The sequence below is a fragment of the Myotis myotis genome, unplaced genomic scaffold, assembly GCF_014108235.1.
Source record: "Myotis myotis isolate mMyoMyo1 unplaced genomic scaffold, mMyoMyo1.p scaffold_m19_p_17, whole genome shotgun sequence".
NCBI lineage: Eukaryota > Metazoa > Chordata > Mammalia > Chiroptera > Vespertilionidae > Myotis > Myotis myotis.
Window position 1 is genome coordinate 33,193,413 of NW_023416321.1, and position 23,931 is coordinate 33,217,343.

The 23,931-nt window shown below is 37.9% G+C and overlaps 1 protein-coding gene across 1 annotated transcript in view; it reads left to right on the top strand.

Annotated features, from left to right (window-relative positions):
- EFCAB5 (EF-hand calcium binding domain 5) overlaps nucleotides 1-23,931 on the top strand; it is a 92,624-nt gene that overhangs the window by 6,495 nt on the left and 62,198 nt on the right. The window contains 4 exon segments of the mRNA XM_036339720.1: nucleotides 332-352; nucleotides 3,832-3,894; nucleotides 4,811-4,895; nucleotides 15,091-15,658. Coding sequence (XP_036195613.1) covers nucleotides 332-352; nucleotides 3,832-3,894; nucleotides 4,811-4,895; nucleotides 15,091-15,658 — 737 coding nt within the window.

Below are 23,931 nucleotides of genomic sequence, written 5' to 3' on the forward strand. Positions count from 1 at the left end.
GTCAGTTGGTTGTGCAGCTATATCCCCATCAACATCTTCACCACTGAATCAGAGCAGCTTCATTCTGACCAACCAGGACAGTGTTTTTTGGACCAATCAAACTGTGAAGATTTGGAGTCCTCATTTGCATGCAGACAGACCAATCAGGGACCTTCTATAGAAGTCAGCTCCTCTTTGGCTCTGGGAGCACTTTCCCTTTCCACCAAAGACTGAAGACTATTTTCCCTTTTTGTGCTGAAACATGGAAGACATCCTGCGGGAGCAGAACAGACTGGAGCAGAGCAAGGCAGAGCAGCGTGGACCAGCGCGCAGATGGAGCTGACCTGAGCAGAGCGGAGCTGCCTTGCCCCAGGTCGCCTTTGTCCAGGGCCTCTTCTCAGCCATGCTGTTTCACAACTGTGCTGCTTCATAATTGAGCTATAACACTACTGAGCTGTTTTTCAGTGCTGTTTTCACAGCTGTACTGTATTACAATTGAGCTGTTTTGCACTGAATAAAGTCTTCTTTACTGCACCCCAAATTAAAGCTTCCTGTTAGCATTGAATTGGCACCAATGACTACTGATTGACATCTTTTACTCTCATTTTCTGCCACTTTCTTTTATATAACTACTAGAGGCCCGGTGCATGAATTCGTGCATGATCGGGGCCGGGAAGGGACGTGGGAGGTTGGCCAGCTGGGGCGGTCTGGCTCGTCTTGCTCAGTCCCAATCGGCCAGACCCCAGCAGCAAGCTAACCTACTGGTTGGAGCATTTGCCCCACGGTGGTCAGTGCATGTCATAGCAAGCGGTTGAGCAGCCTTAGCATATCATTAGCATACTAGGGGCCCAGTTCATGAAATTCACGCACACATGCTCCATGCCTGTGTGCTGAGCATCTTCTCCCTGGTGGTCAATGTGAGTCATAGCTACTGGTCAAACAGTCGAATGGTCAGGTTGTCCCTCAGCCCAGCCTGCACCCTCTCCAATCTGGGACCCCTCTCACAATTCGGGACTGCTGGCTCCCAACCACTCGCCTGCCTGCCTGCCTGATTGCCCCTAACTACTTCTGCCTGCCAGCCTGATCACCCCCTAACCACTCCCCTGCCAGCCTGATTTTCACCTAACTGCTCCCCTGCCAGCCCGATTGCCCCCAACTTCCCTCCCCTGCCAGCCCGGTTTCCCCAACTGCCCTCTTCTGCTGTCCCGGTCACCCCCAACTGCCCTCCCCTGCCAGCCATCTTGTGGTGGCCATCTTGTACCCACATGGGGGCGGCAATCTTTTGACCACATGGGGTGGCCATCTTGTGCAAGGGTGTGGTCAATTTGCATATTACCTCTTTATTATATAGGAGTATATTTTGATTGGTTGAACGGCTGAACAGCCTACTGGACACTTAGCATATTAGATTTTTATTACATAGGACTAGAGACCCGGTGCACAGATTCATGCACCAGTGGGATCCCTCAGTATGGCCTGCACCCTCTCGCAATCTAGGACCCCTCTAGGACTGCCAGTTTCAACCCGATCCCCACAGGCCAGGCCGAGGGACCCCACTGGTGCATGAATCCATGCACTGGGCCTCTAGTATGCATAGAAGATCTTTGGTTAATCTCTTCCCACCCTCCCCCCTTTCCTTCTGAGATTCATCAGCCTGTTCCATGTTTCCATGCCTGTGTGCTGAGCATCTTCTCCCTGGTGGTCAATGTGAGTCATAGCTACTGGTCAAACAGTCGAATGGTCAAACAGTCGCTTAGGCTTTTATATATATAGATGCTCTATTACATGAATGCTTCAAACACTTTTTGAACTTTCATATCCTCTTGTGTGTGTATTGTTCCTTCTGCCTCAAATAATCTTCCCCATACCTTTATACAAAAAAGTCTTACTAGTCCCTGAATACAGCTTGAAAATCTATTTTTCTGTGAAAAATTCCCTGATCTCTCTGGGAAAATATATTATTTATTCCTCTGTGTTTCTGAACATTTTGTATGTACCTCTACTTTTGCACTTTGCAAATTGAGTTGCATCTGTTTATTCACTAACCTGGGAACTCTTTAAAGGCAGGCCTGATTCATATTTTTAACCCCAGAGTCTACCTGCATATAGAAGGCACCCCAAAAAGGTTTATTGAGTTGCATTTATCTGGGTGTTTTCAAACAAAACAGATTTTTAAAGAAATGGAACGATGCTTCTTAGCAATTTCAGGAGATGGGACACTATAAGCAAAGAAAGCAGTCTGTGAGAATATACAATTGGGACCTATCAAATAAATCTAGTTTATATATGAACTGCTTCAAAAAGGCTTCAAGGCAGCTATTTTTAAGTGTTGGAATCTGTTGTCTCCAAAGGCAGTACTTTTGGTTTACTCAACTAAAACATGTGTTATGTTGATAAAAAGGTGAATACTCTAGTACATTATAAGCATAATATTTCAGATTAAAGAGTCCCTAGATTGTAACTGCCCTACAGACAGAGACCATGAATATAAAATTTACTTTCTACATAGCACAAACGAGACTAAACATACACAAACTCTTAAGTGAATTTTGGCACAGAAGTGATTTTGATAATCTGTGGTTGAATCTATAGTCATTTGCAATGAAGTGGGGACCCGGTAATTATCCAATTTAATCCCTTAATATGAATAAATAAAACCGATAAATCACATTCCTCTCAGAATGCCCCTTCAAAAAAAAAATGCTCTTTAGTGAGATTATTATTCTGTCAGCCTTTCTCACATGAATTAGGTAGCCATCAAAGTTTTACTTCACCTCATCTTGATTGTTATTTCAAAAATTAATAAGGATGACAATGTTTTTAAAAATTCAATTGCATCACTGTTGCTGGTGGGTTTTTGTTTTTTTTTTAATGATAATAGTGATGATTACTGGGGTGAGTTTTCCTGTCTCCCTGAGCACTAGCTTACCATTAATCTAGCTTTGGTCAGTAATAACAGAAATAACAGTATTACAGTTTGAAAAATTTAACAGTTGAGAACTCATTACCATTCAATAGAATGGTGGGATGTGGTGGGGGTCAGGGGAGATTTTGATCTTTCAGAGTACTTTGTGTTGTTTATTAATGTTGTCTTTCTCTCTTTTTGTTATTAATAATGGTCTGGTAATACTTTCCCCTACCATTTGATGATATTTTTTGCTGGTCCAGATGAGTAAGTCACCATCTCAAGAGGTACCCAAACCTGCTCAGGTACCTGGACTAAATAGATGCCTAACCATTTAACCATGAGAGGATTTGAGACTAGTTTTCTTAGAAGAATTGAGATGAAATATCATATTCTATCATTTAATTAATTCTCTTTTTAGTTGAAGTATTCTGCATCAGATTTTAACAAAAATGCAAAAAAGGGATCAACTAAAAAGCAGTGGCCTGCTTCTAGTTAGTTGATATTCCTTATCCTATATAATAAAAGGCTAATGTGCAAATTGTCCCCTTGCAAGTTCGACCAACCGAGAGTTTGACCGCTCATTATAACATGTGCTGACCAACAGGGGGTGGTGCAGAATGAAGGGAGACCCTGGCCGGCAACTGGCAGCCAGGGGAGGGAAGGCCCCAGCCAGCAGCCAAGAGGCTCCAATTGGCCCTGATCGCTCGCCTGGGCTAGGGACCCTACCCGTGTACGAATTTCATGCACTGGGCTTCTATTATATTAATGAACCTGTTACTATTTGAATTTGTTAATACACTACCTTGGTGTGATTTTATTTGGTATGATGTTTACTCATTATGTGAAAGTTTTTAACATAAAAAGCTTGCTATACTAGAGTATAAGGTATTAGTTTATTGACAGTTCCTTCTGGATAACACTTATTAACACTGTTTCCATTTTAGGAAAATGGAGAAGAAAACAAAGAAAGGAAACAGGAAGCAACTAACAGGAATGAGCCTATTGAGGTAGAATTTTCATAAAAAGTCAGATATTAATGCTGGAGAGTAACTTGGACAAATTAATTTTCTTACAAAAGAAGGGAAAGAAAAAATGTGGGTATTCAGACAGATAAATAAAATGGCAAATGGAAAATTAAGCTGACTCCTTTGAATCAGTTGTAGGATGCTTCCATAGATAAATTATTTGTGAAGAGCTATTATGAATTATATATAAATAAAGATTGCTTTCTAAAATCAGAACTATTATCCTAAATACAATAATCACCAGTTTTTAGGGTAATTTCATGATTATTCTGTACTTTTCATGTTAATCACTTAAGTAACTTTGTGTTTAAATAAATACAAGACATATGAGAAAACATTTTACAGTAAAGGGAGGCAACTGAAAATAGTTATATGGATTCACCATTAAGTTGATTAACATGAGTCTCTAAAATATTCTATTCTTCTTCTTTTAAAAGTACATTGTCATAAGTACAAAAAGCTATTTTGCCACTATTTAAACTAACCTTTAATTTCCTCAATTAAGATGAAATGTTTTCTTTCACCCACAAACATGGAAGATGATTCCAATAGTAAAAGAAATATTTTCAAAATTCTGATTGCACTATGCTGTGAATTATGTTTCTAGAAAGTATTGTATAATTGAAATGTTAATGTACATGTAGCATAATATTCTTAGCATATTACTTTGTTAGCAATAGGAATATGTGCTTACACATTGAGCCAATACGTTTTATCTTGTGAATGCAGTAAATAGACTGATTACTATGTTGCTTCTAATATATAGCATTAAATCCTAGCAAAATTAAGTAGGAATGTTTGGCAACTACAAGGTATTTATCTACATTCTTTAATTGGGAGAGTTGATGCAACTTTGGAGAAGAGCAACTCATTTTGAAAGGCTTCTTTTTCTTTTCAGAGTTCACAGAGTTCAGCACTGAGTTCTGCATTAGATTTCGACAAAGATGGGGAAGAAGAAACAACAGATGAAATCAAATCTGAAGGTAGAGAACTAGCCATTCCCCTACAACAGTAATTTTCAATTGGTATGCTGTGGCAGGCACACTAACTAGTGTGCCACAAGAATTTTTAAAACATGCAATACCTGACGATTTAGTTGGGGCACTGACCTCTTTTCCCTTAGATTGTCAAATTTAAAAAATGACAACATGACAATAGCCATCAGGTGTGAATGAATCAAACTGTACCTATATTTTTTTGTCAAATCGGCAAAAATACTTTTGGTGCACTGCAGAATTTTAGTAATTGGCTTATGTGTGTCATAAGATGAAACAGATTGAAAATTGCTTCTCTGCACAACAGAATTTAAAACTATTATGTAGTTTTTATTAGGGATACATTTCTCAAGATTTTTCCCTTTAAAAATATAATCCCAGGAGTATTTTAAATGCAGTTTGGAAATAGTTTGAAATGTATTCCCTTTAACTTCTATTAATACTTTTAAGGCAATATTATGATTATTCATCTTGTACTAAAAGAGGAAATTAGCTAAGATTGGGGACATACCAGAAAACCCATTAATCCTATATATATATATAATAAAAGTGTAATATGCTAAGTGTCCGACCATTTGACCAGTCTACCAGTCACTATAATGCGCACTGACCACCAGGGGGCAGACACTTCGACTGGTAGGTTAGCTTGCTGCTGGGGTCTGGCTGATCAGACTGGGCGAGATGGGCCAGGCACACCCTGAAGCCCTCCCACAGTCCCTCACAGGCAGCCAACCTCCCGCGGTCTGTCTCCAGCAGGCTGACCCTCATTGGCCCTGCTCAGGACTGGGCAAGACAACCCGATTGCTGGCCAGGCTGAGGGACCCCACCGGTGCATGATTCGTGCACTGGGCCTCTAGTACAAACATAAAGTGAGGAGCCATAGTGATTAGGTCTGCATATTGTTTTTCTGTTTTTTCTTTTTACCCCTGTACCTGACCACACATTTATTCTGTTTGACTTCTAGTCCCATACTTAACTGAAATCCCATATAATTATGCAGATTGAAAATGTATTATGATCCAGAAGGCAACAAATAAGTGGGCAAGACATTCATTCCTTTCACTAGTTTGTCTTTTTTTAAAACATATTTTTAATGTTTAATCATAAGTTAAAAAAATGAGAAAACAGCAAACTTACACATAATGCCAATAACTTTTAAAATCTTTACACCAAATGCTATTAATAATGTTAGTTCTGCCCTGGCCGGTGTGACTCAGTGGATAGAGCGTTGGCCTGCAGACTGCCAGGTTCAATTCTGGTCAAGGGCACGTGCCTTGGTTGCGGGCACATCCCCAGTGGAGGGTGTGCGGGAGGCAGCTGATCAATGTTTCTCTCTCATTGATGTTTCTGACGCTCTATCTCTCTCCCTTCCTCTTTGTGAAAAATCAATAAAACATATTTTTTAAAAATGTTAGTTCTTCTAATTTCAGATACATAGTGAAATCCTGTGTGACAGAAATTCTTTACAATATTTTCAATTTAACAATTTCAATTAATTGAAATTCCCTTCAATTCAGTTTACAAGTATTGAGTTTTTAGTATATGATACACTATGCAAGGCTGAATTACAATAATAATTATTGAAGTGTTTTTCTATAAATTGCTATGTATATGCTAGTTATAACTTTTAGATGCTTACTTTTCTACAAAGCGTTTCTCTGTCTTTTTAACCAACTTAAGCAATGACTATTTCTTCTTATTAATACACATTTTAATATTTACACATTAAGAACCAAACTTTCCAACATTTGTTCTGTTGTTATTGTAAACTTAGGACAATTTTCACAGCATCACTAACTTTTTAAAAAGTTTCTTTGCAAGTCCCTCTCCACCTGTCTTGCCCTCACCCCATACCAGTCTCTTGGTTTCACTTCCTTCTCACTCCCATACTCTACCACCACTATTTCATACATTTACTTTGCCTTTACCTTAATCACTTGGGCCATGTTTATAAATGAACTCTTTCCTTTTAAACATGCCAAACAAAACTGTGATCTAGGTAACTTGTTATAAATTTAATTAGGTGTTCACATTAATCAGTTATGGCCAAATTTGCACCTGCAAAACTTCACATATGTATTTTTTTATGTAATTTATTGTCTCTCTAGAAAACATATTAATCAATAGTTTTTGGTCTTTCCTGTTCTTATACTTTCAATTTCTGTTATTGCTTTTCCACATATAGTAGAAGCAGTGGTTCTCAACCTTCCTAATGCCGTGACCCTTTAATACAGTTCCTCATGTTGTGGTGACCCCCAACCATAAAATTATTTTCGTTGCTACTTCATAACTGTAATTTTGCTACTGTTATGAATCGTAATGTAAATATCTGATATGCTATATGTGTTTTCCGTTGGTCGCGACCCACAGGTTGAGAACCGCTGATTGTGTTTTGTTTGTGTAAGTCTATTCATCCCAGAACATGATATATACTGAAAACATTGCAGTTCCTTGTTGCAATATTAAATGCAATGAAATATACTTAATTTATTCAGTGATCAGTCATAATTAAATCTAATATTCTGAACCTCCCTTTGTGAGTGTGTGTGTGTGTATGTATGTGTGTGTGTGTGTGTGTGTGTGTGTATAAGTAAGATGTGGGAGGAGAAACTGTTGCTGCAATTTTAACATGTTAAAGGAAGTGTTTTTATCCTTATTATATATTTGTCAAAATGATGGCATCTTGCCAGGCAGCTCCCAGAATGTGCTCAAATACATATCTTTGCATAGAAAATACTGTGGTTAAATATACCATATGAATTTTTCACTTCTTTGTCTTAATTGTTTTATTTTTTAGACTATGAGTTTAACTTGCATTTTGAAAAATCTTTTTTTTTTAAAAAAAAACTATCAATTTGCTCAGCTCTGTTCTCATTACAGAGCCTAAGATTAAACAAAGTTTTGCAGGAAAATGCCTTTTCCTGTAGCTATTGAATTTATTTCTAGTAGTGTTAAGTAGTGTTTCTTTTCCTCTGCTTTCACAGTAGTCTTTCTACATTATGTGGAAATGTTAAGAAATCCTGATAAGACCAAGCCAGCTGAGTTTCAGACAGGGTCTGTGTTTAAAGAGAACATCACACATCTAGTTGAATAGCCCTGCTGGGTCAATTTTCACTAATTTAATCAGGAGCCAGACCCACTAATGTTACATGCCTTCTTGTGAAGAAAGAGTCTACTAAGGCTTATTATAATGTGGATTATAATTCATTCCTACTTATGTCCTTAAATAGGGTTGTACTGAGGCCATGCTCAGCAGTGGGCTATGCACTAAGTGCAGGAAATGATAAAAGTCACTTGTAAGGCTGGACCTTTCGACAATATGAATAAGGAATTATTTAGTTGAAAGCATTTATGCCCATAGTGCGTAAATGAATAGGTCTTTGTATGTTAGAAGGTGGATTAATACAAGGGTGAAGGTGTGTATGTTAGTGTGTATGAAAGGCTATTAATTCTATGAAGAGTTTAGGAAGAAAATCCTGAAATAGAATTTCAGTGCCTAGCATAGTACTAGGCACAAAGTGAGACATCAATAATTATTTATTGAATGAATGTACACATGAATAAAAACATCTGTAAAAGGTTTAGGAATGTCCAAACACAGAGCTGCTTTTCTTTTTTAAAAGTACCTGTTTGAAACTATATTCAAATGAATCTGAGTTAATTTTTCCTTGGGGCAGTGCTGTAATTTATGATCCTTGAATTCAGAGGTCACTCAATCAAAAGACAGTTGTATGTAGGCTTAATCAGAATCCTGACTTATTGACCCTGCTATTGCTGTACCTCCTTTTCCTTTATTGGTTTTATGGCCCTATGAGAGAAGTGTTTGACTAGAGTTATAACCAAACACACATCTATTTCTCTTCTACGTATCAGTGGGGACAACGTAAGCACTAGGATTATTGCTTAGCAACTTATAATATCTAAGAATACTAGGGGAGCACTAATAGGCTGTAATGAAGATAGAGAATGCCCTAGTTCATGTGGGGGTTTATAATGGGTTGTGGCAGATGGGTAGGTATTAATTTGCTATACATCTGTAGCACTACTTTTATTTATTTTTTATTTTTTTAAATGTATTTTATTGATTTTTTTACAGAGAGGAAGGGAGAGGGATAGAGAGTTAGAAACATCGATGAGAGAGAAACATCGATCAGCTGCTTCCTGCACACCCCCTACTGGGGATGTGCCCGAAACCAAGGTCCATGCCCTTGACTGGAATTGAACCCGGGACCCTTCAGTCCACAGGCCAACGCTCTATCCACTGAGCCAAACCAGTCAGGCTGTAGCACTACTTTTAAAGCAGAAGGAATATATGTCTTGCATTATGCTGGAAAGGTTCGAAGCAGAGAGAATACATTAGAACCTGCACACTTTCAAGAACTGCTCTTACACACTTATTTAAAATCAAAATATAAACAATGTATATTAATGAGCAGTGTTATAAAACAGAATGGATTTCCTTTCCCCCAAAAAAGTGGTCAATTTGTTTCTAAATCCAACCGAGATGTAAAAGGAGAGCATTATACTACCTTCCACACTTCCCCATATTGAAATAAGAGAATTAGCCAAAAAGGAAATAAAAACTTGGGAGGGAGGTTCATAAATACTATCTACTGTTGGGTATAAGACATTGTTTAGACTAAATATTGGCTTTCCAAGGGTTTCTTTAGAGACTACTTAGACTTTTCTGACAGTCTCCCAGATTTCCTTATTTTTAGTGATCTTGACAGTGGTCAGGTTTGGATCACCATCCATCCCTGGATCTAAATGGGTGAGGTGCCCTGGCTGGTTTGGCTCAGTGGATGGAGCATCAGCCTGTGGACTGAAGGGTCCCAGGTTCAATTCTGGTCAGGGCACATGCCCGGGTTGTGGGCTCAATCCCCAGGAGGAGGTAAGAAGGAGGCAGCCGATTGATGATTCTCTCTCATCATTGATGTTTCTATCTCTCTCTCCCTCTCCCTTCCTCTCTGAAATCAATAAAAATATATTTAAATAAATAAAATAAAATAAAAAATAAATGGGTGAGGTCAGTATTATCTAAACCAAATGGATTAAGAAAGAAATTTGGGCAGACAAAAATATCTATCATTAGAGGTCAGCTGGGTGGCTCAGTTGGTTGGAGCATCATCTGGTACATCGAAAGGGTTGTGGGTTCAATTCCAGTTAGGTCATACCTGGGTTGCAGGTTCAATCCCCAGTTGGGGCGGGTGTGGGAGGCAGCTGATCAATATTTCTCTCTCACCTCAATGTTTCTCTATTCTCTCTCTCTCTCTCTCTCTCTCTCTCTCTCTCTCTCTCTCTCTCTCTCCATTTTTCCCCCCTCTTTCTCTCCTTCTCCCTTCCTCTCTCCCTAAAATCAATAAACATATCCTGGGGTGAAGATTAATATATATATATTTCGGTGGGGAAGAAGTGATCAACCATGCCACATGCTGCAGAGAAATAGAACATGTGTTAAGGAGTACTATCAAGTATTTTTATAGAATGTCCCTAATTGTGATTGGTCTGAAGGTTTTTTTAAAAATCATGATAAGGTTGGGATTATGAGTTTGGGGGAGGAAGACTACAGAGGCAAAATGCTATTCTCATCACAATCTATCAAGTATATCATATATGCTATTAGCATGACTTTGTACTGTTGATGTTAATTCTTCTCATCTGACTGAGATAGCTTTGTCAGGTTTGTCCACTGTAAAGTTACTCATTTCCGTACCTTACTTTCAGGAAAAAGTCACTTATGCACAGCCCACACTTAAAGAGAAGAGCATTATACTCTACCTTTTTGAGGGCACACTTTTTTGAATACTTCTGCACAGGAAGCACATTTGTCTATGTCCCCCAATTACTTATTTATTCAAGTATTTGTTTATATCAGCATGGATTTATGAATATTTCTTTTATACTTGGTTATAATCCAATACTACTTCATTTCTTTGCTCAAATTGTTTCATCTTTGGCCATTAGGAGCTCCTTCAGTTGGCTGCTGTGTCCCTTTGACATACCACAATCGTTGCAGAGTTGTTTGAACTCTTCCTTATTTTCTGGCACTAGAAGATGCTCCAGGCTCAACATATATATATTTCCTGCCCCAGTCCTTAAGTTAGTCATTTCTCCAGTGAGTCCTGATTTGTAAAAATTTGAGAATATTAGCAACCAAGATCTGAGCACTAGGTACCCAAGTGTTCTTTTATTTTCCATAGATAGCATTGATAACGTTTTTTAAAATCCTCACTTGAGGATATATGTTTTTATTGATTTTAGAGAAAGAGGAAGGGAGAGAGTCAGAGAGGGAAAGAGAGAGAGAGAGAGAGAGAGAGAGAGAGAGAGAGAGAGAGAGAGAGAGAGAGAGAGAAACATCAATGTAAGAGAGAAACATCGGTTCGTTGCCTCCTATATGTGCCATGACTGGGAATCGAATCCACAACCTGGATATGTGCTCTGATCAGGAATTGAACCACATTCTTTTTTTAAATATTTTTATTGATTTCAGAGAGGAAGGGAGAGAGAGATAGAAACATCAGTGATGAGAATCATTGAATAGCTGCCTCCTGCACGACCCTACTGGGGATCGAGCCTGCAACCCAGGCATGTGCCCTTAACTGGAACTGAACCCGGGACCCCTCAGTCCACAGGCTGACACTCTATCTATTGAGCCAAACCAGCTAGGGCTGAACCCACATTCTTTTTTTTTTTTTAATTAAATCTTTATTGTTCAGATTATTACATTTGTTCCTCTTTTTTTCCCCCATAACTCCCCTCCTCCCAGTTCCCGCCCCACCCTCTGCACTCACTCCCCACCCACTGTCCTCATCCATAGGTGCACCATTTTTGTCCAGTCTCTTCCCGCATCTCCCACACCCCTTTCCCCCCCAAGAATAGTCAGTCCATTCCCTTTCTATGTCCCTGATTCTATTATAATCACCAGTTCATTCTGTTCATCAGATTATTTATTCACTTGATTCTTAGATTCACTTGTTGATAGATGCATATTTGTTGTTCATAATTTGTATCTTTACCTTTTTCTTCCTCTTCCTCTTCTTAAAGGATACCTTTCAGCATTTCATATAATCCTGGTTTGGTGGTGATGAACTCCTTTAGCTTTTCCTTATCTGTGAAGCTCTTTATCTGACCTTCAATTCTGAATGACAGCTTTGCTGGATAAAGTAATCTTGGTTGTAGGTTCTTGGTATTCATCACTTTGAATATTTCTTGCCACTCCCTCTGGCCTGCAAAGTTTCTGTTGAGAAATCAGCTGACAGTCGTATGGGTATTCCCTTGTAGGTAACTGAGTTTCTTTCTCTTGCTGCTTTTAAGATTCTCTCTTTGTCTTTTGCTCTTGGCATTTTAATTATGATGTGTCTTGGTGTGGTCCTCTTTGGATTCCTTTTGTTTGGGGTTCTCCGCGCTTCTTGGACCTGTAAGTCCATTTCTTTCACGAGGTGGGGGAAGTTTTCTGTCATTATTTCTTCAAATAGGTTTTCAATATCTTGCTCTCTCTCATCTTCTGGCACCCCTATAATTCTGATGTTGGTACGCTTGAAGCTGTCCCAGAGGCTCCTTACACTATCCTCGCATTTTTGGATTCTTTTTTCATTCCGCCCCTCTGGTTGGGTGTTTTTTGCTTCCTTGCATTTCAAATCATTGACTTGATTCTTGCGCTCCTCTGGTCTGCTGTTGGGAGTCTGTATAGTATTCTTTATTTCAGTCCGTGTATGCTTAATTTCTAGTTGGTTCCCCATCATAACATCGAGGGTCTCATTAGTTTTCTTGTAGATCTCATTAAGTTTATCGGCAGCTTCTAAACAGTTCTTGAGAGACCTTAAAAGTGTGGTTCTGAACTCTATATCTTCCATTGACAATTTTGTCCTGTTTCTTTGTCTCCGCATTTTGTTATGCTTTCTTGGTGCACTCCCTAGTGGTCTTTGTGTGCAGTCTTGTAGTTAAGCCTTGATTGTTGTAGCTAATACCAGGGAGGGTTTGACCTCCAGGCCAAGTGGCTGTGAGAATCAGCTGTGTCTGCAGTGAGAGAACTTCTGTCCTCTAGGGAGGTGCTAATCTGGCGTTTGCCTGAGGCTATCCGGCAAATGCCTCTGTGCAGGGCTTGGGCGGGGCGGGTCGCACAGGATCAACAGGGTGGGCCGGAGAGAGCAGTTATGGCGGCTCTCAGTCCTGTCCCCAGGGGCTCTGCCTCTCTGAGTCCCAGCACCCGCTGCAAACCTCGGAGAGAAAGCTGCACTCACTCTGACTGAAGCCAGACAGTCCCGCTTCTCCTGTTTGAGTCTGGGTCCCTAAAGACTCGCCCGTATCTGGAGCTCAGAGTCTGCCTACTCCCTCCCGATTGAAAACGCCAACCGCGCCCTCCGCCGCCAGCCCACTCCGCGCACTCCGCACCTCAGAATTTGACTTCAGCACTGCGCCTCCTCTGAGTGTCCATATGCGTTTCTCTTTCCTCCTAGTTGTAGGACTTCCACTCAGCCAGCGTTCCTGTGGTTCTGGGTGATGTCCATTCCGTCTTTTAGTTTCACTTTTGAAGTAGTTGTCCAAGGCAGCAAACTCCGGCGTTAACCTATGCCGCCATCTTCTGAACCCACATTCTTTATGGTGTATGAAACGACAGTCCAACCAACTGAGCCACTTGACCAGGGCTATAACATTCTTTTTATTTTCTTTAATTTCTCTGCTGTGGGGGCATTAATTATAATTCTTTTATTTTATTTTATTTTTTTTTCTTCCTCCTCCTCCTCCTCCCTCCTCCTCCTCCTCCTCCTCCTCTCTTCCTCCTCCTCCCCCTCCTTAATTATAATTCTTTTAGAGACTCCTTACATTTATTCTATTAATGCTTTTCCTTGGGTATTATTAATTATTGGATTGGTTGAATTTAGTCATGGAGATAATTTTCTTTAGTCATGATTCTTATGTGCGTGCTTACATTTGCATTTGGGAATCCCTGTTTGCTCCTTTGTGGACCGAGTTTTTGTTTTCTGTAGCCTACTGCCAGTGATTGTGGCTAAGAGGTAAGATGTGCTGTCAGTGAAGTCTGTCAGCAATTTATTTTCTCTGTGTGTGGAGACATTATCCTGCCTCTTTATCCCAAACCACTATGTCCTAATGCAAGGATGAATCCGTATCTACATTCTTTAAACTTGGGATGCCTCAAAGCTGCTCTCAAATTTCACAGTGTATGTTTTTCTCTTTTATATTTTTAGTCGCATATTTTCTTCAATCATTCTGCTCCCACCCACCTTACATTTTTCAGAGACCCTCAAAATTTCTGCCTACTGAAGGACTCCTTCATGATTGCCAGCATTCTCTTTTTAAAAAAATATATCTTACTGATTTTTTACAGAGAGGAAGGGAGATTGATAGAAAGTTAGAAACATCGATGAGAGAGAAACATCGATCAGCTGCCTCCTGCACACCTCCTACTGCCCGCAACCAAGGTACATGCCCTTGACCGGAATTGAACCTGGGACCCTTCAGTCTGCAGGCCGATGCTCTATCCACTGAGCCAAACCAGTTAGGGCAGTGGTCGGCAAACTGCGGCTTGCAGGCCACGTGTGGCTCTTTGGCCCCTTGAGTGTGGCTCTTCCACAAAATACCAGCTTCTGCGCATGGGCCATGAAGTTTCAACCGCACTGTACCCACGCGCCCGCATGTACTATTTTGTGGAAGAGCCACACTCGAGGGGCCAAAGAGCCGCATGTGGCTCGCGAGCCGCAGTTTGCCAACCACTGGTCTAGGGACAGACATGTAACCTGATTAGGGTCAATGAAATGTAAAGGAAAGTGTTGGAGCAAGGATCTGGGATCTTTTCTCCAAGGATAATAAAACAGAATCTCAAGAGGAGAAATCCTCTTTGTTCTCAACCCTTTTCTCCTGTAACGAAGAGATGTCTGGAGCTGCAATAGCTGTTTTATGATCCTGAGGTATAAGCACAAGAAAATGAATGAAGAATAATGAAACAGGCGCGGTACTCAATGAAAAACAGAGTGGCTGAATGATTTCTGATCAAGTCAACAATAAATGTCCTTACCGTTATAGTCACTATTGTCTGACTTCCTGTTACTTTCAACTGTGTTTGAATACACCATTTAAAGAGATATTTTCCCCTATTAATATTCTAAACTAGCATATATTAAAATCTACTTCTAATATTTCTTATATTTCACTTTTTTCCCCTCAGAATCAAAACTGGAGCAGCCAGGGATCTCAACTGTAAAGGAATCTAACATTGAAATCTCAAAGAATGTTGTAATTAGAGAACCTGCAAGTGTGGTTTTCAATGTAGATCAAACTGTACTGGATTCAAAGCTAGATCTACCATGGAAGAAAAATCTTTTTGAACGAGTGGAGGCAAGAGCTCAAGCAATGCAGCAGAAAATATTAGATAAGGATAAACTGAAGAAAGAACTAGAAAAAAAAGCTGAGAAAAAAATCCCTAAGGAAACTTTGGCCAAAGAGTGGTTTAATATTGACAACATGACTCTGAATACTCGTGCATATTTGCTTGACAAACTTCTACCCACCTTAGTGGTTGGAATGGAAAATATGTTAATGCAAGTGGATAAAAAGAAGCTTTTGTCAGAAGCTGATATTCCAACTAAGTTTGATCCAATTATTTATTTGGGGGAATATTTAATGAGAAATAATCCTCTTTATATCAAAGACGCAGGAATGTCTGGTTATCAGAGGGAGATGAAAAATGTCACAGAAAATCTGAAGATACATATTACCAACACTATCTGCAACAGGTACAATTTGTTATATTTTCAGTTAATGATATAGCTCCTTACACGGAAAAGTACATAGAACAATAATATACTCATACAAATTTAAAAGGACTTCAAATAAGGCAGCTCTCTCTATGGAGCATGCCTGAGCCTGTCTCTTTCTCTCCTCTTTCTCTTTTCTTCTTCCTCTTCCTCTTCCTCTTCTTCTTCCTCCTCTTCCTCTTCCTCTTCTTCCTCTTCTTCCTCCCTTCCTCCTCTTCTTCCTTCCTCTCTTCTCTCTCTCTCTCTCTCTCTCTCTCTCTCTCTCTCTCTCTCTCTCTCTCTCTCTCTCTCTCCCCTAAATCCCAAAGGCCCTTCTTTTGTTGTAATTTGTTTCTTGAGCCCATTTCTTGTACAGCTCACTTCTATTTTAAAAAGTATTTATTGAGCTACTACTATGTGCTTCATTATGAGGCACGAATGAAGACTTATGAAGTGTATTTAATCAGTTTCTTGTATTCACAGATTTACTTATCTCACTAGGACCCCAAATGTCCTTCTCTCTTCTGTGGAAAGTAAACCACACGAGTTGAGAGTAGGGACTTATTCAAATTTTAACCTTTCAGATAAGCAACATATTCACCTGGTTCAATAGCCAAAATATATAGTTATACAATGAAAAGTTTACCATTCTTATCCTCCATGTACACAGTATTCTACCTCTGCCTTAAATAACTTCTTTTTTTAGTTTTCAATGGATCCTTCCAAAGTCCCTTTATACATACATAAGCAAATGCAAATGTGGATACTTGATTTTCTTTCTTTTATATATGAAAATATGTGAATAAGTTACATTTTCCTCTGTTTTTCACCTGCCATTTATCTTTCATCATGAAGATGAGTTTTTTATTTCTACATGGTTGAGTTTGCTTACTTTTATTTTATGGCTTTCATTTTTGAGTCACTGTTGTATTTCAGATATTAAAATAATTATCCTATCTTTTCTTATGAAATTATATTTTAATTTTAAATATTGACCCATTTGGAACTTATCTTAAGGTAAGATGTAAGATATGGATCCAACTTCATCATTTTCCAAATGGCTATGTAGTGATCCCAATAATAATTATTGAATAGTCTATCCTTGCCCCACTGTTTATAATGAAACTTTATTACTAAATTCCTATATATATTTTGTAGTATTTTTGGACTTTTCTGTCCTATTCCATTGGTCTATCTCCCTTTTTATGCACCAGCACTCTGCTTTAGTTATTGAGACTTTTGAGTATATTTCAATGAGTCTGACTGCTGGTCTCCATTATTTGTTATTTTTTCTGATCACTCCTGTCTGTTCTTGTGTGTGTTTACTTTTTAATATGAACTGTAGAATTGATTCATCTACTTAAAAGGGGGGGGGGACACCAAAAAAAACGTTATAGGAATTTTTGTTGAAATCTGATTAAATTTATTTATTAACTTGGAAAAAATCGACACCTCTAATAATGACAAGTGTTTCTATTTGAGAACATATCTTTCCATTTGCTCATCATATTTTGTATCCATCAGTGTTGTCTTAAAATTTTTTATAAAGGTTTGCATCTTTTATTAGTTTTAATACTAGTTATTTTATAATTTTTTGTTGCCATTATGAGACTTTTTCTGTTACACTTCCTATCTAGATATACTTTGAATACACAAAAACTATTAATTTCTGTATATTTTTGTACTTTACTACCTCTTTGAGTTCTTTTATTGTTTATACTAATTTTTAATTGATTCCTTGGATTTTCTAGGGAGGCAACCATACTGTCTACAAGCAATAAGAGTTTTGTTCTTCCTTTTCAATTTTTGTATTTCTAGCATCTTTCTCTTGCCTAATTGCATTGGCTAGTACCTCCAATATGAGAGTGGTGATATGGGCATACTTGTTTTGCTTATGACTTTAAGTAGAAATGACTCTTTTATTAATTACTGTTTCACCAAACACACACATATATATATAACTACCATAACTTGACTCCATTTGATCTGAAAAAGGTATATTTTATCACATTAGGGAAAATTCACCTAATTTCTATCTTATAAAGTGATTTTTAAAAATCAAGAATGATTGTTGATTTTGTCAAATGCCTTTTCAACACCTATGTAGATGATCATTTGACTTTCAGCCTGGATTCATTAATCATGAACTTTATTAGGAGATTTACTAATTTTGAACTATTTTGTAATTCCTAAAACAAAGCCTACTTTGTTGCTATATATTTGGTTACATTGAAACATACTTTCTACTGTTAAGACAGAATAAATGTTTAATTCTTTCCTTTTAATTACAGATTTTCATAGTTTTCTTCTTTCTTTCTTTTTCTTTCTCTTTCTTTCTTCTTTCTTTCTTTCTTTCTTTCTTTCTTTCTTTCTTTCTCTCTCTCTCTCTCTCTCTCTCTCTCTCTCTCTCTCTCTCTCTCTCTCTCTCTCTCTCTCTCTCTCTCTCTCTCTCTCTCTCTCTCTCTCTCTCTCTCTCTCTCTCTCTCTCTCTCTTTCTTTCTTTCTTTCTTTCTTTCTCTCATCAATAGTCACCTCCAGTGGCAACAAATAAAATGTTTTTCTTATGTGGGGGAAAGTTATTTTTAGTATCATTATGAACACATGGATTTTAATATATAGCCCAAGTATTTTAATATATTATACGCATTTTTCTTTTTGATGCTCAACTTGACCCAATTTTGGCACCTGTGTTTTTCTGACATTGTCTTTGAAAGCTTCATGATTTTTTAAGGATTCTTAGTTCATTTTGGTGAAGATCATTCATTGAAGAGCTAGAAACGCTCATAAGTATTGTATTGTCATTGTTTCTAGGCTCTTTCATGACTAAAATATAATTTTAAAATATTAATAATTTCATGTCAAATATGTTTCAGGGTTTTTACCTAATTCCTTGATTTTATATTTGTATCTCTTTTTTTCCCCTCACACTGAAAATCTTGGTTCCTAACAAGATTGATAGAACTACTTGTTTGCTTTATCTTATAATTTATATAAAATAGCTTCAAAATAATAATACCAATAAGCCTACTAATAATAGAATTAGATTTTATATTTATTTTCAGCCTTGTGGGCCAGAGAATATATCCTAGTAAGTATGTGTACGTAAAAAATAAAACCATTAAAAAACTAGAAGAAACCAGGGATTAAATTCCTTTATAACCAGAGAAAAGCCTTTGAATCATGAAAATACTGATAAATTTGATTGCATAAAAATTAAAAGCTTTTTGCTGGAAAATTGAGTCGACTACTCAATTCTGCTTTTAGTCTACAAAAATAGCCATACAATATTTAAATGAATAAGCATGGCTGTGTTCTAATAAAGCTTTATTTATGGACCAGGCTGGTGTTGCTCAGTGGTAGAGCATCAGCTGCACAATTCAGGTCATGGGTTTGATTCCTGATCAAGGACATGTGCCTGAGGTGCAGGTCTCACCTCTCTCTCTATCTGTCTGTCTCTCTCTTTCTCTCTCTATCTCCCTTCCACTCTCTCAAAAAATCAATGGAAAAAATATCCTTGGGTGAGGATTAACATAAAAAACCAAAGTCTATTTATGGATACTAAAATGTTAATGTCTTGAATTTCTATATGCCACAATCTATTATTATTATTGTTATTTTAAAAAACACTTTAAAATATAACAATCTTGGCTTCTGAGTTGTGCAAAACAAGACAGCAGGCCAGATTTGACCCCCAAATTGTAGTTTGCTGATCCTTGGTCTAGTTAATATCTTTTAAGTTTCTTCCAAATCTAAAAACAAACAAACAATTAAGACACTTGTAATCTCTTCCTGAATCTCCACATTTACCTTTGAATGTATTCTGGCATGGTTACTTATACTTAAATTTATAAAGGAACCTAAAATTCTTTGTGACTTGTTTTGTGTCCTTCCTGTGGTAAGCAACAAATTAGAAACTTTAAAATGATAAATTTTTTGGAATTAGGTACGTCTGTTCCTCTGGAATGAAGTAAGAGATATTTACAGACCTCTTGTTTTACTTTATGTAGAGACATGAAATTTTTGTTTTCAGTCGAAACAGTCTTTCTCAGAGAATGGTTGCCTACCAAAGACATCAGAATTATCTGGGTGATTGGTTAAAAGTAAAGATTTCTATCGTATTCCTCAAATCTTCTGAATCAGAAACCCTAGGAATGCATTTAAAACAAGTTCTACTGGAGATTATATGAACACTAAATTTTCAAGATCAATCATTTAGTGAAACAAGTTAAGGGAGTTTTAGTACTAGCGAAAAGTTCCAACAACAGAAGGAAGCAGTATCATCAAATTTAATAAACAGCTTAAAGAACACTTGTGTTCACCATCTGTTCTTGCAGAACAATAGATTAGATTTGTATTTAGTTCTGTTTCCACTAAAAAAAACAACTTTAGCCGAAACCGGTTTGGCTCGGTGGATAGAGCGTCGGCTTGTGGACTGAAAGGTCCCAGGTTCGATTCCGGTCAAGGGCATGTACCTGGGTTGCGGGCACATCCCCAGTAGGAGATGTGCAGGAGGCAGCTGATCAATGTTCCTCTCTCATCGATGTTTCTAACTCTCTATCTCTCTCCCTTCCTCTCTGTAAAAAATCAATAAAATATATATATAAAAAAAAAACAACAACAAAAGAAAAACAACTTTAAATTTGGGAATTGGTGTCAAGGCTGTAAATCAATATATTAACAAATCCTTTGTCCTGTTAGGGCTGTGTAAATCTCATTCAGTACATAAAACTAGGCATTTTTCAACATTTATAGTAAGGGTAGTAATAGGCATAGTAGGACTTTGGTCTAGACTCGATTGCCAATCAATAGCATGACACAAGAAAATTAGTTCATTTCATTGGTGTTTCTTGAACGAGGAATTTGATATTTAGGGTCATTTGAGGTTTGATAAGAGCCCTAGTTTCTATTGAGCACTATGTTGTAGGAATTTCATGAAAGAGTTAAAATAATCAACGATCCTCTTTTTTTTTTTTTTTTGCCTGGATTGTCAGGATCAGGGCTTCATCTCTCTCTGGTAAAAATCCAAGATCTATCGGTCAAAATGTGACAAAAGCAAAATGAGTGTCAGGCATTGGTAGACTATTCAGAAATCCTAGGGATGCCTTACAACAGCACTATGTCTACTGACTTGAAGCTTGGATACCCAACATCTTTGCAAAAACAGTCCTGCTTTAAAATTCTCTGAACTATGTCACTGTTTGTGTTGTTCTCAACCCATTAGAGAGCTTTGGAGAAGTACATTTTGGAAATGAGAGCTTTCCTTATTTATTTTCAAGAACAAAGACAAAAATTTTACTTGCTTTTTCAAGACTTTATCTTCTGGTAATTATGTTAAAATGTTCACTTTCCTCAGCCTGAGCTGAAGTTTTCTTTTTTTTTTTTAATATATTTTATTGATTTTTTACAGAGAGAAAGGGAGAGAGATAGAGAGTTAGAAACATCGATGAGAGAGAAACATCGATCAGCTGCCTCCTGCACATCTCCTACTGGGGATGTGCCCGCAACCCAGGTACATGCCCCTGACCAGAATCGAACCTGGGACCCCTCAGTCCGCAGGCCAACGCTCTATCCACTGAGCCAAACTGGTTTCGGCCTGAGCTAAAATTTTCATGTGCCTGTTTCCCAGAACAAAAAGGGACTCATCTCTGTTTGGTGTCTAAGGACAATAGATAGAAAAGACACTCTTTACTGATTTGGAACAATTTTTTAGTGGCAGCCACTTTCTGAAAAATAAAATATTATTGCTGTTTGTAAGTTTTACGTATACAATCTTTTTAGTGCTTTACATTAGGGTTCCTGGAAGAGAGGTATAGAATTAAAGTGGACTTTAATCCTTACATGTAATTTTGCAAAACCAGTAAGGAGTCTAGGTTTGTCTCATTTTGCTTTTCTTCATATTTTTTTAGCATCTTTCCCCTCTGATTGTTGGTTCCTCCAGTGCTTGAGAATACATAGTCTTTTTTTAAAAAAATATATTTTATTGATTTTTTTACAGAGAGAAAGGGAGAGAGACAGAGAGTTAGAAACATCGATGAGAGAGAAACATCGATCAGCTGCCTCCTGCACACCCCCCACCAGGGATGTGCCCGCAACCCAGGTACATGCCCTTGACCGGAATCGAACCTGGGACCCTTCAGTCCGCAGGCCGACGCTCTATCCACTGAGCCAAACCGGTTTCGGCATAGAATACATATTCTGAAAGTCACTACTGCCTTGTGAATTGATAATGAAAAAAAACCTTGCTCTTAAAATAGGATTACAAACTTTCAAGAGCCTGATTATGGTGATGGTTAGACATATTTACACATGTGTTGAAATTTGTACAACTATGCACCAAAAAGGTCAATTTTACTGTATGATATATTATTCAAAAGCAAAAAAATTTAAACAGTAAAAATAAGGATTATAGAGGACAATTATTAATGTTAGAATGTCACACTGCTCCAGAAAAGTGGGACCTATTATACTATCATTGTTCTCTCTCTTCTCCACCAAATCATGATACACAGTCCTGATCCTAGAATGGGAGTTTAAACGAACCAGGAAGTAGATCCAAGGGATCCAGGGCAAAAACTTGGATCTTCTTGTGTAGTAGTTAATAGTGATGTGTATCCAGTTCTGGCTTGGTAATGACCTCTGGTCCCTACATCCGTTGCTTATTTCATAATCACTATGTATCTATGATAAACCTTCAGATACCTTCTGGACATTTTCCCTATGAGTCCTCTTTATAAGCCTTTTAACTAATAATGGAACACTTAATCCAGGAAGAGAAAGAACCACTAAGAAACATTCCACAGAAATTACTTTCTCTACCACAGCTACATAAAGGAGATAAATAAGCCAGTAAAAATGCATTAAGCATTAAGGAAACACAAACCAAGTGAAAACTAAAAAGGAAAGAGACACATGCCTTTATTTTGCTTAAATAATTCCCTGCAAATTAACTCATATGCAGTGTTCAAGGAGCTTATGCAGATTATGTGACAAATATGTTGTGTATGTTTCTGTTGGAATGTGGTTATCTGCAAAGGGTTCGAAGGTTTACTTCAAAGGACGTACTTTTTGTGTTTAAAAACACACATACAGACACCAAAATGTCTAACTCATCCTTACAAGATGCCAGCACTAGGGACTTGGCAAGACTGAGGGAATGTTTCATCCTTGATATAGGGCTTTCTTAGTTGCCAGGAGACAGTGACTTCCTAGGCAGATGTCTGTCTGCTCATACTCCACACCAGCTGCCACCTTTTTCCTGAGCCAAACCCTTGTGCTTACATTATGCTGGGAAATCCCATAGATGCTTCTCCTGAAGTAATATTATTAATATTAATCATCTTGTCAATCTGTATTGAATATCGTATTTTATCAATCCAGTAAAATAGATTATGCCAAAAGTGAGTGGATAGATAAGGAAATGCTTTTTTAAAATACAGTATTTGAATAACTATTATACCCAAATGTATGTGATAGGACTTTTTCCAAACATGTTCTACGTTTGTTCAACCTTAAGCATAATAATAATATATATAGATTGAGTAGTTCATATTAATTTAGAAACTACACTCTGTTGTATATGTATATATCCCAATATTAAGTACTAGAAATTCAAGTACTTATACACTAAGAATTTACCACACACACAAGACTAATACCACACACACACACACACACACACACACACACACACACACACACCTGCAACTTGATGTTGAATGAATCTATAGTTCTTCTTCAGTGGCATAAAACATGATTAATGTTAAAAAGACCAAGGTAGAGTTCCGGAATCAAGTTCTCCCCAGCTAGGGCTGGATATCTGGGATAATGCCTGACAAGCTTTGTTAGTACAGTAGAGACATCTAAGACTACCTAGGATGTTTAGAAATTCCTAGTATTTGCCAACTGTTCTGTTGATTCATTTTAAACTATCCACTAACTGATATCCTCAAAACAAGATAGGATTTTTTTCTGTTCAGAGAATAGACTGAAAACCTTATGTGCAACTGACTTGGTTTTTAATGGCTGAAGATCTTATGTGCAACTGCCTTGGGTTATATATCCTCTGCCTTGCTCAGTCCTACACCAGCAAAACAGATGCTCCCTAGTCCTCCAGGGGGGAATATTCTTACTCCTTCCAATACTGAATTGAAACTCAACCACCTCATTAGGAAACAGGAAATCATCACCATCAAGGCTAGTTTCAAAGTTTGGAGGCACTAGATCAGAGGTATTCGGCATACTATGCTTCTTTCCACCTCAGGGTCTTAACATAT